At 45.2% G+C, this 16,560-nt stretch overlaps 1 protein-coding gene across 5 annotated transcripts in view; it reads left to right on the forward strand.

The window, feature by feature from the left end:
- Positions 1-16,560, forward strand: part of ITPK1 (inositol-tetrakisphosphate 1-kinase) — a 244,742-nt gene that overhangs the window by 103,745 nt on the left and 124,437 nt on the right. The window contains exon 1 of one of the 5 annotated variants that reach the window (XM_030558876.1): positions 5,099-5,194. The exons of the other annotated variants lie outside the window; for them this stretch is intronic. Within the exon in view, the coding sequence (XP_030414736.1) occupies positions 5,114-5,194 (81 nt within the window). The 5' untranslated portion in view covers positions 5,099-5,113. Of the gene's footprint in view, positions 1-5,098; positions 5,195-16,560 lie in introns of those variants that run through there. 5 annotated transcript variants of the gene reach the window in all.

Below are 16,560 nucleotides of genomic sequence, written 5' to 3' on the forward strand. Positions count from 1 at the left end.
GGCTTGGGAATCACCTAACTGGAATGGATATGAGCAAGCACTCGAAGAAGAAAAGACGGTTACTCACCTTTGTAACTGTTGTTCTTCGAGATGTGTTGCTCATATCCATTCCAAACCCACCCTCCTTCCCCTCTGTCGGAGTAGCCAGCAAGAAGGAACTGAAGGGTGACTGGGTCGGCAGGGGTATATATCCGGCGCCATAGCGGCGCCACTCCAGGGGGTGCCCAGCCGACCCACCGAGTGTTGCTAGGGTAAAAATCTTCCGACGAACGTGCACGTGGCGCGCACACACCTAACTGGAATGGATATGAGCAATACATCTCGAAGAACAACAGTTACAAAGGTGAGTAACCATCTTTTCCTGATCAATGGGAGTTGCTGGGCTGGTGCTTGCAGGCAGGAGCAGCATGTGGAGGAAGACTCCTGTCCTGCCGCCCCCGTAGCCACGCTTCGCCACCAGAGATCGCGATTGACTGGGTGATCCTCTAGGATCGACCAGTCGATTGCGATCGACAGGTTGGTGACCACTGATCTGGGCCATCCTGGACAGGTGTTTGTCTAACCTGCTCTTAAAAATCTCCAATGACGGAGATTCCACAACCTCCCAGGCAATTTATTCCAGTGTTTAACCACCTAACAGTTAGAAAGTTTTTCATAATGTCCAATCTAAACCTCCCTTGCTGCAATTTAAGCCCATTGCTTCTTTTCTTATTCTCGGAGGTTAAGAAGAACAATTTTTCTCCCTCCTCCTTGTAACAACCTTTTATGTATTTGAAAACTGTTATCAGTCTTCTCTTTTCCAGATTAAACAAACCCATTTTTTTCAATCTTTCTTCATAGGTCATGTTTTCTAGACCTTTAATCATTTTTATTGTTCCTCTCTGGACTTTCTCTAATTTGTCCACATTCTTCTTGGAATGTGGCATCCAGAACTGGGCACAATATTCCAGTTGAGACCTAAGATAACCTGCATTCGTTAACTCAGGTTAAAATAGCCATGAAGGCTTTGCAACTTGGCTTTTAACTTGGATTACCAGCTTGAGGTAAAGTCTATAGGGCAGCCTGGGGTTGAACTCAAGCTTCTAACCTGAGTTAAAAGCTGAGTTGCTGGGTTGTCAGTGCCATTTTAGCCCTGGTTAGCTAACCCGAGTTAAGAATATACATTTTTGGTTTTTTTGCAGTGTAGCCATACCTGTAGAGAGAGAATCAGAAACACTAGCTGATAGTCTGACAGCCTGGTGAAAGACACTTTCTGGTAAACATGTAAGAGCATAAGCTCTTTCTACCTCTACATCTGAAAGCCTGATTCTCCACTGTTTGAGCTTAAGAGCCAGGTCCATTAGCTTTCGAGGCAATAGGAGACTCATAAACTTCTATATATAGTCCAGTTGTGTGCTGACTGGGCCACAAACCAGCTGCAGGTTGAGAACCACAGTACTAGAGGGAGACAGAGCCACATTGTGGTAGAACACTTGTACCCCAGGCTACCAGTAACTTACCAAACTTCCTCTGTCAGAAAGCTTAAAAGCTGGCCAGCTGTGCTTTTTGGCAGTCCAGCTGTGTTTAGTTTTGTTTTGATTTTATTCTTTCTGCCCTCTACCAGGTTAACTTATAAGTGGAACTGGATCTGGTGTCTGTTGAAGGGGCACCATCACTTTAAAGATCCTGTTTCTCTCTGAAAATGTTTTACCTACTGCTGTGGTAGATACTGCCAAGACTACTTTAAATGAAAGGAATTTAAGGGGAAGGGCAGGCACCCTTTTCCTCCGCTAGCCCTTCATTTCGTGCTATTCTTCTCTGTTTGTTTACTTGGTAGCAGCCCGAAGGACATGGATGAGGGAAGAGGCAGATTTTTGTGGAATGTCCCAGACTTGGTTAAACCTAGACTTCCAAGTAACCTCATTACTCAGACCTGTATTGGATTGTGCCTCTGGTGATCTTTTCCTATTGGCACTCTATTTTTAATGGAAGCGAGGAATGCAAGCTTGAAATGTGTAATTTGGAACGCGAGAATGTGCAACTTTGATCTTTTCACCTATCCCCTCTAGCCTTTCCCTTTAGAAAAAAAATCTCAAATTGCTCCTTGATCACATACGGTCTTGAGTATATTTTCACCGCAAAATGTGGCATAAATTATACTGGTGCTTAATAACCATGTATACTGCCTCAAGAAATGAGGGAGAAAGAGGAGACTAAATTAACTCTGTGTGTATGTTTGTGTGTGTGTTACTTTATTACTTTTGTGAACCCCTTTCTTAACATAAAGTGATCACAATACGTAGGATTACAACAGGCCAAATTCCACACTATTATTCTTGTAAAGTCTGTGAAGATCAAGGTTGGAATCTTGGCCCCATTGAAGTTGGGGCAAATCTGCTATTGACTTCTGTAAGACCAGGATTTCTTCCCTAGTGTCTCTACTTTACTGAATGTGCAAGTCCTATTAAGTCTATGATAGAATGTATTTGCATGCATGTGTCTGAGGGAAGGTTCGACGCTAATGATGCATCTTATATTAACAATCATATGCAAAGAGAACAACCGTGAGATCCTAATTAAAAAGCTCTGGGTTTGGCTATTGCTTTGTTGTAATCTGTTCTGTCATACATATCAGTGTACACACACTCCACAAAATCATGAAATCATTGTAAATTCCAGTCTTGGCCATAAGTATTCTGCTAATTTAAGAAATGAAAAACCTATCAGCTAGGTAGATCAAGTTGTGTATTGACATTCACAAGGCAAGGACCCTGGTAGAATTGTGGTGTTAATACATAAACATTCTGACAGATAAAAATGTCTTTGAATTCATCCTCTGAAGGTAAAAATTTGTCATTTATCTCATGGGAAATAAAGATTTCAGACTGGAGCAATTTTTTTCTAATAGAGCGTTAATATCCTTCTGTAAAGAACGCTCATTTTAGCAAGATAGAACATTGAGCACTCCACTTTGCATCCATTCAGATTTCAGCACATGGACTGTAGGCGTCGTTGGGTGCAAGCTTGTTAAGAATCTCTATATTTTTTTAAATGGAGTGTGTTAGGGTTTGTAGGTACAAAATTTTATCTATTCTCCTGAAAGTTAGCAGAGTCCATGTGATACTTTTGTGTCTCCCCCCTCCCCAACCGAGTATTTCAGTGCTTTGCACCACTCCTCCTTCTCCTACTCTTTCTGAGTTTAAAAAAATCCAACATTGCTAGCCACCCAGCATTTATGAGCAACTCTAAGTAATACCATGTGATGGAGGGTGGAATTTTGATCAGCTGAAACGGAAATGCATTTCCTTATTTTTACAAAGGATCCTAATGAGTTTGAGAGAAATTAAAAAAAAAATGCCAAATACATTTGCACTTTCTCTCCTTCCAGCCATCTCTCACTTCACCCAATTACAATTTTTATCATGTAATAAAGATTGTACAGATTCAGCCAGCTGATGATCAGACTTTGTTTAAATGCATACTGGATGCTCTCTGGGTTTGCTTACAGCTTTGTCTCATCAGTGTGTCTTTTTGTGGACTGGGAAGCACATGTGGAAACCAGACACACTGCTGTCAGCTGGTAAAAGAGAGGTGATTAGAATGATGAAAGCATGGCTGTAACTATCTGTTCACCAACTGGAACCCCCATTTAGAGGAGAATTATTGCTGAGGCAGTAGGGATCCATCAAGGAGTACAGCAGCACATTCTAAAGCATCTACTCCCATTAGCTCAGATTCCTAAAGATGAGTCCTATCTAGTTCTGGTCCAGAAATGAACTTCCTTAAAGTTCAGGGTCAGGGGATGGAGCCAGAGATCAGCCCACCCCAAAATAACATGAATATAAACTGCTTCTTATGGTACCACCACTAAATGTGGAAGCCAGTGCAGTATGTGTTTAGGTTAGTGTTCTTGTGAAAACGTCTCTTGAATGGTTATTCCATCTCTTCTCCTTCATCTTAATATCCCAGGTTTCCTTGATTTTTTTTTAAGCATAGTCACTGTTTATTGTGAGCAGTGCTCTTCCAGATGGTCCTCCAAATATCGAATGATTTTAGTTGTAGTGAGTGCTTACATGACCCTATTATATGTGGATATTACAGGTCGAGTGTTCTCCTCCCACCTCTCACTCAGACTGCAGTCACCCCTGTGTGTTGCAGTATTTTAATACACGTTATTGAGGACCAAATAACATTCTCTATTCTGAGGGATTGCCCAGTTGTTTCTGGCCTGACTTTGCAACGGAACTGCCATTTCTTTCAGCATTTCTGATATAGCTACTATCAAGAACTATCAGAAATCTCCCAGGGGAACCCTTTTTCCTGATCTTTCTAAACCAAGTTTGCAAATGCAGAAGCTTTGACTACAGCACCCAAGGTTTAGATTGCTTTTCTGATCCACATCCCTAATTTGCCCAACCTTTCTGGTGCTGTGATTTAATTATTATATATAAGCAAATGCTGTTTTTTGACAGAAATGGAAGCCAGTGAAATGAGTCTAAGCATCATATTATGTTCAGCAGTTTATATTTCCCTATAACTTGCTGTGCTTCCTCAGAGCTGTAATCCTCCTGTGTCACATGTTTTCAGTTCAACTTTTCTTCTCTGCTAATCTCAGGATTTGTTCTGCTGCTGTTCCTAATCCACAGGAGCATTTGTGACCTCAGAAGAAACCCCTGGCAAGAAGCTTTTTTGGATTTGGGTGACATGGATTATTCTGCCTACAGTGGTCAAAATCACCAGTAGCCTTTCTGAATCTGCGAACAAGCCTGAAGCACTTATCCGCTTCCCCACCAGAAACAGCTTGCTGCATTCATCCAGGGGTTCTAATGGCAAACTAAACTCTCCATTTGGTATGATGACAGGAACAGTTGTTCCTACACCCCTACAGGACAGATTCAGTAAAGTACTTCCTGCAGTCACCAAAGCCGCGTATATAAAAGAACAAGACAAATTAACAGCTATATGTACATTTTAAAAAAGTTTTTAGCTAGGATTTATCTTGGAGCAACAATTTAGCAGCATGATTCTCAGCAGATAGTGAATTTCACTGGAAGTAAAAATATGGCCAAGATGCACTGTGGCAAACTTTTAAATGGTGGCCCAGACATTTTAGAAAGCCACTAAGGGCAATGTGATGAGGTGTATCAGGCCCTTGGAGGCCGCTATTGGAGGCCCTGCAGTCCTACCAACTCCACCCCAGGAAAAAGCAGTGAAGGTAGGTCCTCTAGGTCTACCTAGAAAAGCTGCAGGGAGGCAACCAATCAGAGCCCAGCAGGCTCCGTTAAAAGGAGCTATAGGGCTTGAACAGGGCAGTTGCTTGCTGGGACCAGAAGGGTGAAGGAGGACTGGAAGGCTGTGAGACTCCACAGCTAACGAAACTGGGGAGAAACTTTGCTCAAGCAAGGATAGTACTGTGAAGCTTTCCAGGCACAGAAACCTGGGAGAGGGAACCCTGACTAAAAGGGACAGAGACTATTATAAGCTCTCCAAGTAGAGAGGCTGGAGAGAAGACCCTGAGAAATCAGGGTAGAGACTGAGAAACTGTCCGGGCAAGGAGGCCTGGATGATAACCTGTTTTAATAGAGAACACAAGAAGGTGATGGAACAGTGTATGAAGCAGGTCAGAGAATGCAGCAATAGCAACTAGTAAAGAAAGAAGCATGTGGCTGATAATTGTAGGGTCTCTGGGTTGGGACCTGGAGTAGTTGGCGGGTCTGGGTCCCCCACTGGCAAAGTGGCCAAAGCCCTGAGAAGGAGGCAAGTTTTGTTTTGGAGCCCAGGAAAGGGACTAGAGTTTAAACAGGCCAAGAGATTGTGCCGAAGACCTCGGAGAGCGCCAATTGTTTGTTGGACTGTGTTATCCGGAAGGGGGTTCCTTCATGTGTCTGTCTTTAGTCTGTGTGACTTAGCCGAAGGGCCAAGTCACTAAAGACCCACCTGACGAAGGCAACCGCCAGCATGGAGCATCAGGAACAGAAAAAGGAAAGAGTGCAGGATTGCACTGCCACTGACAGGAGGTGCTCCTAAGAGCAGTGTGTGTCCTTCCCTCCTCCTCCCATCACAGCCAAGTAATAAACTGAGCACAAGCCCTGTGTAGTGAAATCAAGGTACGCAAACAGGACAGCATTTGGGAATGAAAGACTTGAAATGCTAAGATCAGAACTTTCAATTGGGTATGCAGAGGAATAGGAGCCAGTGGAAGGAGTTTAAATAACTGAGTCAAGTGGAGATTGCCAAGAACCCAGACCAAAAACTTCAGTGCTGTTCTGCAAACCCAACGTAAAGTCCTCCTTCATAATCTCTGTGTCACTTCATCACATTGCTTAGGAGACCAGCTCTTGATGCTAACAGTCTCACCAGTTATTCCCTTTTGGAGGGGAAGATTATTGAGAAGGCTGTGGCGAGGCAGCTTTGGTCACAGTTCTGTTGGATTAATGGGGGCAGGATTGCTTCATTATAAAGAGGAAGGTTAATCATTATTATTTACTTATATTACTGGAGTGCTGAGGAGCTCTAGTCATGGACCAGGACCCCATTATTGTTAGGAGTTGAAGCACAGGGCTGAGAGTCAGGAGATCTAGGTTCTTTCCCTAGCTTTAGCTTGGGCAAGTCCCTAAGGGCTTGTCTACACTGGCACTTTGCAGTGCTGCAACTTTCTTGCTTGGGGTATGAAAAAACACCCCCCTAAGTGCAGCAAGTTTCAGCGCTGTTAAAGCGCCAGTGTAGACCGTGCACCAGGTGGATTTTTTTAGAGCTCTGGGAGAGCTCTCTGCCAGCACTCTGCCGCGACCACACAAGTAGCAGCGCTTTAACGTTGCCAGTGTAGACTAGCCCTTAGTGCTGTCCCCATCTGCTCCTTGGAGATAATACCTGCTTCACAGAGGTATTGTGATGCTTAACTTAATGAAGTGTGTAAAGTGCTTTCGGACCCTATGACAGATAGTGCTAGAGACGTAAAGTAACTATTACTGGTATCAATGCAAGAAAATGCCAGATAACAATCTGTTGAGTATGGGATTCCATATCTAAGTATTATTGACTGGGACTGTCTGAACTCTGGAGTACAGGTGTGGGGACCCACATGAAAGACCCCCTAAACTTATATTCCACCAGCTTAGGTTAAAAACTTCCCCAAGGCACAAATTCCTTTCCTTGTCCTTGGACGGTATTGCTGCCACCACCAAATGATTTAAACAAACGTTCGGGTGGGAGTGCACTTGGAACCTTATTCCTCCAAAATATCCCCCTAAATCCCTTCACCCCCTTTCTTTGGGAGGCTTGAGAATTATATACCAACCAAATAGGTTAACAAGGTAAGCGCAGACCAGATCCTTGGTTCTTAAAAGAAGAACTTTATTATTAAAAAAAAAAATAATAAAAGTAAAAGAAGCGCCTCTGTAAAATCAGGATGGAAGGTAATTTTTCAGGGTATTAAAAAGATTTAAAACACAGAGGATTCCCCTCTCGGCTCAACTTCAAAGTTACAAACCAGGAATAAACCTCCATCTTGGCATAGGGAAAATTCACAAGCTAAACCAAAAGATAATCTAATGCATTTCCTTTCTATTACTTACATTTTCTGTAATTTTAGATGTATCATTTCAGTAGGAGCTGGATTACCTGCTTGGTCTCTCTCTTTGTCTCAAGAGGGAATACACATAAAAGAGCACAAACAACCCCCGCACCTCTCAGGTTTGAAAGTATCTCCTTTCCTTATTGGTCCTTTTGGTCAGGTGCCAACCAGGTTATTTGAACTTCTTAAACCCTTACAGGTAAAGGCGGGATTTTATGCTACCCTTAGCTGTATGTTTGTGACAGGGACAGAGGAATGAGAATGGGAAGCTGCTTTCTTATTAGTGCTGGCTTGGTTTTTGCCACAACTGTAGTTTTATCTCTGGTATTGGTGACAGACAAAGAGTCTGTTCAGAGGCTCGAATCAAAGCATTGTGTGGGACTTGCCAAGCAAGCTGGTGGTGGAATAGAATCTGCCTAGGGAAGGCTGGAATGCAATCATAGAATCATAAACTGTCCGGTTTGGAAGGGACCTCAGGACGTCATCTAGTCCAACCCCCTGCTCAAAGCAGGACCAGTCCCCAACTAAATCATCCCAGCCAGGGCTTTGTCAAGCCTGACCATAAAAACCTCTAAAGAAGGAGGTTCCACCACTTCCCTAGGTAACCCATTCCAGTGCTTCACCACCCTCCTAGTGAAAAAGTTTTTCCTAATATCCAACCTAAACCTCCCCTTGAGACTGCAATTTGAGACTACTACTCATTGTTCTGTTGTTGTCCTTGTTCAAGTCTTCTGGTTGACTTGAGTAGATCTGCTGACATGCTTGTAGACGTGGAGGTGCTTGGCAGTTTTGTTTCTTTGGGGCAGAAGAGGAGAAGCTTCCAGTTCAAGTACGCAAAATCTCATTTTTTTCAGCAAGATGATTTGTTACCAGGATGGCGTTTGTATGGTGATCATGAAAGAGCTATCTGACATGTCTGTTTCATGTCTAGATAGCCCAGTGATGGGGGCCATAGGAATGCTTTCTGTAGACAGAAACATGGGAGCTGACATGCAGCAGGCATCCTCTAGTGGTATGAATTAGTAGTACCTGTGCCCTATGATAACTATGTATTTTGCTGCAAATTATCCGAACAGTGCTCTACTTCATCCCCAAACTTCCAGTAAATATTAAAAAGATGCCAGGTCCCATATATTAGTTATTTGGACTGGATTTTGCTACTAGGTATACTGCTTCTGGGATTTTTGGAATGCATCATGGATGGGGCTGTGTGTATTTTTCTTAACTGCTATAAGTGTGCCACTTAAAACTAGACTGGGCAAAGCACTAGTAGAAAATGTACCATAGGGATCAGTCCTGCATTAATGCAAGAATGGGCTTGAAGTCCCGATAGGGCAGTGGTCCCCAACCTTTTTGTGACCAGTAGCACATTCATGTTTTCAGAATAGTGTGGCGGGTGCCAACAATTTTTCAAGGCTTATTTTGTATTTGTACATTAAATAATACAAAAAACATATATAATATTACATAACATATGAATCCAGAGAGAAGAGAGAAGCCAGAGAAAAGCCGCGAGGACAGAGAACACTGGTGCCCGCAGCCCTGGAGTATTCTGTCCCCAGCAGGCGCGAGGCCCCATATTCTCTTTTCTGCTGGGCTCTAGGTGAGCCCCGCGCCTGCCGGGGACCAAGAACACCAGCGCCTGCAGCCCCAAAGTTCTCTGTCCCTGGCAGGCGCGAGGACGCAGCTTCTCTCCGGCTTAAGCCGTGGCCCCACACCTGCCAGGGACCTAGAAAGCGGTGCCCGCAGCCTGCAGCCCCAGAGTTCTCTGTCCCTGGCAGGCGTGGGGCTGCAGCTTCTCTCCTCTGCTGGGAACTAGGCAGGCCCCGCACCTGCCGGGAACAGAGAACACCGTGCCCAGAGCCTGAGTTCTCTGTCCCCGGCAGGTCCCTTTCTGGGCACTAGGCAGGCGCACATAAATGCCCCGGCAGGCGCCATGGTACCCACGGGCACCACGTTGGGGACCACTGCAATAGGGCATCACTGTCCTGAATTTCCTTGAATCTACGAAGAGTGAAGCAGTGGTATTTTCAAGCTGCATTTCATTCCTGTTGGGCGAGTTTCTTTTGATGACTGGTGTCAAGTGTTTTTATCAATGCAGAGATAGTCACTCCTCTAGTCAGGCAGTCGGGAGGAGGGAGGGTGTGGAGAGAAGGGGAAATCTCCACACCATAGCAGATTTCCTTTCTCAGACTTCTTGCTGCTGCAGCAGAACTTTAATGGAGAATGGCACAGTTAATTCGGCACTGTGGAAGATGGTGGCGGGGGTGCGGGGAGAGGAACAAAAAGAATCCTATTAGTGAACTCTTCACTCCTTTTCCTTACAGTCTGCTGTGGCTTGGTTTGCGTTTGCCCTTTGCAATGGGATCAGGCTGGTGCTCCTGTCACAAAGAGAGATTTATATTCAACCAATTCTCACTCCCTGCCCTTTTCCCTCTATTAGCAGCAGCAGCAAGTGCTGAATAGTTGTTAGCTTTGCATGTGGAAGACAGAGAGCTTATTGGCAGGGTTAGAAGGATGATGAGATGAGTCTTACTCTTTTTTAAATGCTTTAAAGAGACATGAAGGAGTGTGCGTGGTACTCATTTTGATGACATAAATGGGCCCAAAGAGTTGAAGATGTTAACATAAACCAGTCACGGCCCAACATTAAACACATTTAAACAAATTTTGGCATACAGAGACCTCAGCCTGCTTAATTCCATGACAAACACAATTAAAAATTCTTTTGAACCTTTTATTAAACATACAGAAAAAAGAAGGAAAATAGTTAAAACATTTGAAATGTTAAGTGCGAAGTCTGGGTTTCATTTTAACACCCTGGTTCCCTTTCTCTGTAGCTGGAGAGAGTTTTTAGAAAGAACCCCACCCTACCTGATGGTCTTTGACTCTTTTAAAGATAGTAATAACTATCCTGTTGGGGGGAAAGAAAAGAAGTTAGAGGAAATAGGCTGGAACTGTTGTTGTTCAAGCCCAGTCTCATCTAGAAAACACAACGAGACGAACACAGACAAGAAGGGAAAGAAAAGAACAGCAAAGATATTAAATGCAGCTTCTGTCTTTGGTGTTGACTGCTACTTGCAGCTATGCTGCTGGAAAAACATGGGCATGGGTCTTATTAGCCACTCTGAGCTTGCAACTTGTACTAGCATGGGGTTGCTTATGGCATTTGTTCTTATCTGCTTCTCTCTGATCCCAGACCTAGTGCAGTGTTGCAAAGTATAAAGCCTTGGCTGGTGAGGCCAGGCTCTTTTCAGACAAAAGGCAAAAGGAGAAGGATAGAAAAGAGAAGAAATAATGTGGAGAAGGAAAAGAAACGCATGGTGTGTGTGTTTTGGGTGAGACGAAGTCTGACATCCCAAGTGCTATTTGGGATTTAGCCAAAGTTGGTGAAGGTGCCTATGTCATCTGGGTCTCTCTCTTTCTTGCCTGGTCTGGTCAAGACATTTCCCAGGATCAGGGCAATAAATGCCCAACAGTGTCATGGTAGAACCTGGAGTCCCAGAAGGTGGTGAGGGTGGCAGCCGTGAGAGTGAAGCTTGCTCCTTCCTTTCTGTTTTTCATTTAGCCAGCATCTAATTTCTCTCTCCCCCCAGTCTCTCTTTAAGCATTCCAAGAGGGAGTGATGGGTGGAATAGCCCATCCCCTCATTATTTTATTCACCAATTAGGCTTAATTTCTGACAAACCAGTTTTGGTCCATTAATTTCCAGTCCCACGCTTCTCGTTTGCCAGACAAGATCTGAACACAGTCCTTGAATTATATCAGTAGGACTCTTTGTTTGGATGAATTTAATCTTTGGCCATGTCTACATCTAAAATTTTGCAGCGCTGGTTGTTACAGCTGTATTAGTACAGCTGTATAGGGCCAGCGCTGCAGAATGGCCACACTTACAGCAACCAGCGCTGCAAGTGGTGTTAGATGTGGCCACACTGCAGCGCTGTTGGGCGGCTTCAAGGGGGGTTCGGGGAACGCGAGAGCAAACCGGGAAAGGAGACCAGCTTCGCTGCGGTTTGCTCTCGCGTTCCCCGAACCACCCTGCAAACCGCAGGGAAGGAGACCTGCTTGCTCGGGGGTTCGGGGAACGCGAGAGCAAACCGGGAAAGGAGACCAGCTTCGCCGCGGTTTGCTCTCGCGTTCCCGGAACCACCCAGCAAACCTCAGGGAAGGAGACCTGCTTGCTCGGGGTTCGGGGAACGCGAGAGCAAGCCGGGGAAGGAGACCAGCTTGATTACCAGAGGCTTCCTCAGGTATGCTGGGATACCTGCTTATTCCACGGAGGTCAAGAAAAGCGCTGGTAAGTGTCTATACTTGATTACCAGCGCTGGATCACCAGCGCTGGATCCTCTACACCCGAGACAAAACGGGAGTACGGCCAGCGCTGCAAACAGGGAGTTGCAGCGCTGGTGGTGCCCTGCAGATGTGTACACCTCCTAAGTTGCAGCGCTGTAACTCCCTCACCAGCGCTGCAACTTTCTGATGTAGACAAGCTCTGTGTCTCCCTTTTGCATCTTTTCCCATTACTATTTGTCATAGGAGTTTGTGATGCTTTCTGAATTTTCACTCACTCCTTACAGTTGAGCTCACCATGATGTAAAATTTGTGAGCCCAATTATTAGGGGTGTGTATGTATGTCTGTGCGCATGTGTGTGCGCTCCCTCTCCGCAACCCCCCGGGTGATTAAAAAGGACCAGTCTGTGGTCAACCACATAAGCTAATATCTTCCTCATAGATTTCCTACAGGAAGTTTCTCTACCCTTGCCCTCCTATGCAGTGACTCTTATTACCAATGTCACTTGACGGCAACTGGAGCTCACCTTGTGACTTCTGGGTGATATTTGTTTTCCCAGCTAATGGAGGCTTGTGGGCTGTTACTGTCACACGCATGCATAGCTGAGAGGGGAATACATGGGAAACTTTAGAACTAAGTTATGCTTGTAACTGGACCCCAGACACACCAAGGTCTGAACTCCGGGATCCTTCTGGGTGGAGTGACACACCACTAAGTGCTGAGCCAATCTGCTTGCTGTATTTTAGTCTCTCTGATTACCTGTGTTATACCAAAGCTGGTATATCTTAAATTAGAGTCACTCCCCGACATTGCTGTCAGGAAAGAGCCTTTTCATACATATATAAAATACAGTCCTAGCTGAGTTTTCTTTGCAGATAAAATCACAAAGTGTCTCCTTGGCAGATAAGCTATAGTAAATCTTTTGCATGTGTTTCCTTTATTTCTGACAATGGATTCTGTAGCATCTTCAGTTAAGGGGAAAGAGTGAGACTGAGGGTGCATCTTCACTACCGGCTGTATCGGCGGGTAGCAATCGATTTCTCGGGGATTGATGTATCGCGTCTCATCTAGACGTGATATATCGATCCCCGAACGTACTCCTCTCGACTCCGGAACTCCTCCAATGCGAACGGCAGTAGCAGAGTCGACAGGGGGAGCCGCGGACGTCGATTCTGCGCTGTGAGGACGGTAGGTAACTTGATCTAAGATACTTCGACCTCAGCTACGCTATACACGTAGCTGAAGTTGCTTATCTTAGATCGAGCCCCTCCCCTAGTGTAGACCAGCTCTGGATTTTGCGAGTGACTTCTATCTGTTCCCCTCCCCCTCCAATCTTTTTAAAGGTTTTCAAAGGCTGTTTTCTCCAGAGCTGGCGGACTCTACTGTGCGCACAAGGCCTGGTCTACACTACGCGTTTAAACTGATTTTAGCAGCGTTAAACCGATTTAACGCTGTACCCGTCCACACAACGAGGCCCTTTATATCGATATAAAGGGCTCTTTAAATCGGTTTCTGTACTTCTCCCCAATGAGACGAGTAGCACTAAAATTGGTATTACCATATTGGATTAGGGTTAGTGTGGCCGCAAATCGACAGTATTGGCCTCCGGGTGGTATCCCACAGTGCTCCACTGTGACCGCTCTGGACAGCAATCTGAATTCGGATGCAGTGGCCAGGTAGACAGGAAAAGCCCCGTTTATTTCATTTCCTGTTTGTTCAGCATTGACTTCTGATCAGCACGGGTGGCGATGCAGTCCCAAATCCAAAAAGAGCTCCAGCATGGACCGTACGGGAGATACTGGATCTGATCGCTGCATGGGGAGACAAATCTGTTCTATCAGAGCTCTGTTACAGAAGATGAAATGCCAATCTCCAGGCTACACAGTGCTGCGTGACAAGCTTAACGGAAAGCCAAAGAATCAAATTGAAGCTCATGGAGGGAGGGAGGGAGGGGGTACTGAGGACTCCAGCTATCCTACAGTCTCCAAAAATCATTTGCATTCTTGGCTGAGCTCCCAATGCCTGTAGGGTCAAACACATTGTCCGGGGTGGTTCAAGGTCTGTCTTGTCAATTTACCCCTCCTCCCCCTCCGTGATAGAAAAGGGGAAAAAATTGTTTCTTGACTTGTTTTTTTGTCACCCTATGTCCACTGCATGCTGCTGGTAGACACGGTGCTGCAGCAGTAAACAGTAGCATCCTCTCTCCTCCCCTCCCCGGTGGCAGATGGTACAGTGCAGTAGGACTGATAGCCACCCTCGTCATAAGCCCGTGAGTGCTCCTGGCTGGCCTCAGGTGAGGCTGGCCAGGGGCACCTGGGTAAAAATAGGAATGATTCCCAGTAATTCCCAGTAGGTGCTACAGAATGGCTGGTAACCGTCCTCATCATAGCAACTAGGGGCCGAGCTCCATCAGCCTCCTCCCTTTCATGTGTAAAGAAAAGATTCTGTACTGCCTGGACTATCATAGCAGCGGGATGCTGGGCTCCTCTCCCGCGCACTGCTTAATGTCCTGCCTGGACTATCATAGCAGCTGGAGGCTGCCTCCCCCTCATTTTATCTCACTTAACAAGTCAGCATTTCTTATTCCTGCATTCTTTATTACTTCATCACACAAATGGGGGGGACACTGCTACGGTAGCCCAGGAAGGTTGGGGGAGGAGGAAAGCAACGGGTGGGGTTGTTGCAGGGGCACCCCCCGTGAATGGCATGCAGCTCATCATTTCTGCGGGATCTGACACGAAGCGACTAAGCTTTCCCATATTCTAGGCAGGACTGACTCTATTTTTAGATACCAGAAAGGAGGGATTGACTCAGGGAGTCATTCCCGTTTTTGTCTCTGCGCCCCCAGCTGACCTCAGCCAGGGGCACCCAAGACAGCAGCAGACGGTACAGAACGACAGATAACCATCATCTCATTGCCAATTTACAATGGCACAGCAGACGGTACAAAATGACTGATAACCGTCTCTGCTATCATGCCAAGGCAAATAAATGCTGCTGTGTAGCGCTGCAGTACCGCCTCTGTCAGCGGCATCCAGTACACATACGGTGACAGTGACAAAAGGCAAAACAGGCTCCATGGTTGCCATGGTATGGCGTCTGCCAGGGCAATCCAGGGAAAAAGGGTGTGAAATGATTGTCTGCCGTTCCTTTCCGGGAGGAAGGAATGACTGATGACATTTACCCAAAACCACCTGCAACAATGATTTTTGCCCCATCAGGCACTGGGATCTCAACCCAGAATTCCAAGGGGCAGGGGAGACTGCGGGAACTATGAGATAGCTACGGAAGAGCTACCCACAGTGCAACGCTCCAGAAATCGACGCTAGCCTTGGACCATGGACGCATACCGCCGAATTAATGTGCTTAGTGTGGCAGCGTGCACTCAACTTTATACAGTCTGTTTTACAAAACCGGTTTATGTAAAATCGGAATAATCCCGTAGTGTAGACGTACCCCAACATGCCAGCTTTCAGCTCCTTGAAGACTTGCAATGTACAAATGAAACCCATAGCTCATTACTGCTTTTGATACTCACATCACTATTGTACACCAAGGCTAAACTGCATTTATATCAAAGGGATCATAAAACAAAGGGCAATAAAAGATGCAGAGTAGAAATTTGCCCAGTAGGGGAGAAAGGCGGCTAACAATCTGAAAGCCAGGATTCAGTGGACTTTGATAGGCTGAATTCCCAAACCTGAAATGAATTCCAAATATTTCTGGGTCAGCGCAGTCCTAATTGAATAAGAGTACAGTAGAACTACATTGGGAATACCATATACAGCCTTTGGAACTGAGAAACAAAGGGTAGACTCAAGCTGGTGATGTACTTCCTGTTCAGAGGAAGGAGCATTCAGTGCCAGATAACATCTACATTACCAGCAGAGAGTTTGGATTCTGCATTTTTGGAAATCTTAGTGGGTATGGCCTGTCCCAGTCCCCCCTCCCGTGGAGTGGAAAGTGAAATGGAGAAAACCCTTCTTTGCCTTAGAACAAATTTAGTGTTTGTCCGTTTCTCTAGCATCCAGGAGAACATCAAAAGTACCACAGAGGTTGTCACAAAGGACCATTTTGATATCTCCTTAATCAGAGGGGTCAGAGCTACAGTCTTCATCTTCACTACTCCTCTTCCCTCCTCCCACTTTCCAAGCATGAAAGATTCACCCATAGCACACAGGCTTTCCCTGCTCAGGATAGACTGTCATTGGGTAAAGGTTACAATTTTGGATTCTGTCACCACTATATGTCGGTCAAGTTAGAGGAGTTTGGGCATCTAAAGATGTGGAGAGAGATGTTTCAACAATGGGTGTGTTAATCAATTTATACAGAGAATCATTTTAGGAGGAAGATGAGGGTAAATGGAATGGGAGTAGACTGAGGTGAGGAGCAATGACCAGAAAAGTCACAAAGATGGAAGTACACAAGGTTTGTCCACTGTTAAGAGAACAGGATGGTATTAAGATTTTGTTTGATTCAAATGATAATCCAAACTATTTCCAAAGACGAGCATTACGCAACAAATCCAATTGAGCCTCACTGTGAAACACAGTATATTGTAGCATGTACCAGGAGCATTTAAAAAAAAATTGAAACAAAACTAGATTTTTTAAACATTTAGAAAAAATAGCATTTCTTCTTTTGCTAAATCTTACATTTGCCGTTGATATGTCTTTTGAGTGACCAGATCCCGATTTTCACTCGGATGTGATTTTAT

Source organism: Gopherus evgoodei, chromosome 4, assembly GCF_007399415.2.
Source record: "Gopherus evgoodei ecotype Sinaloan lineage chromosome 4, rGopEvg1_v1.p, whole genome shotgun sequence".
Taxonomy (NCBI): domain Eukaryota; kingdom Metazoa; phylum Chordata; order Testudines; family Testudinidae; genus Gopherus; species Gopherus evgoodei.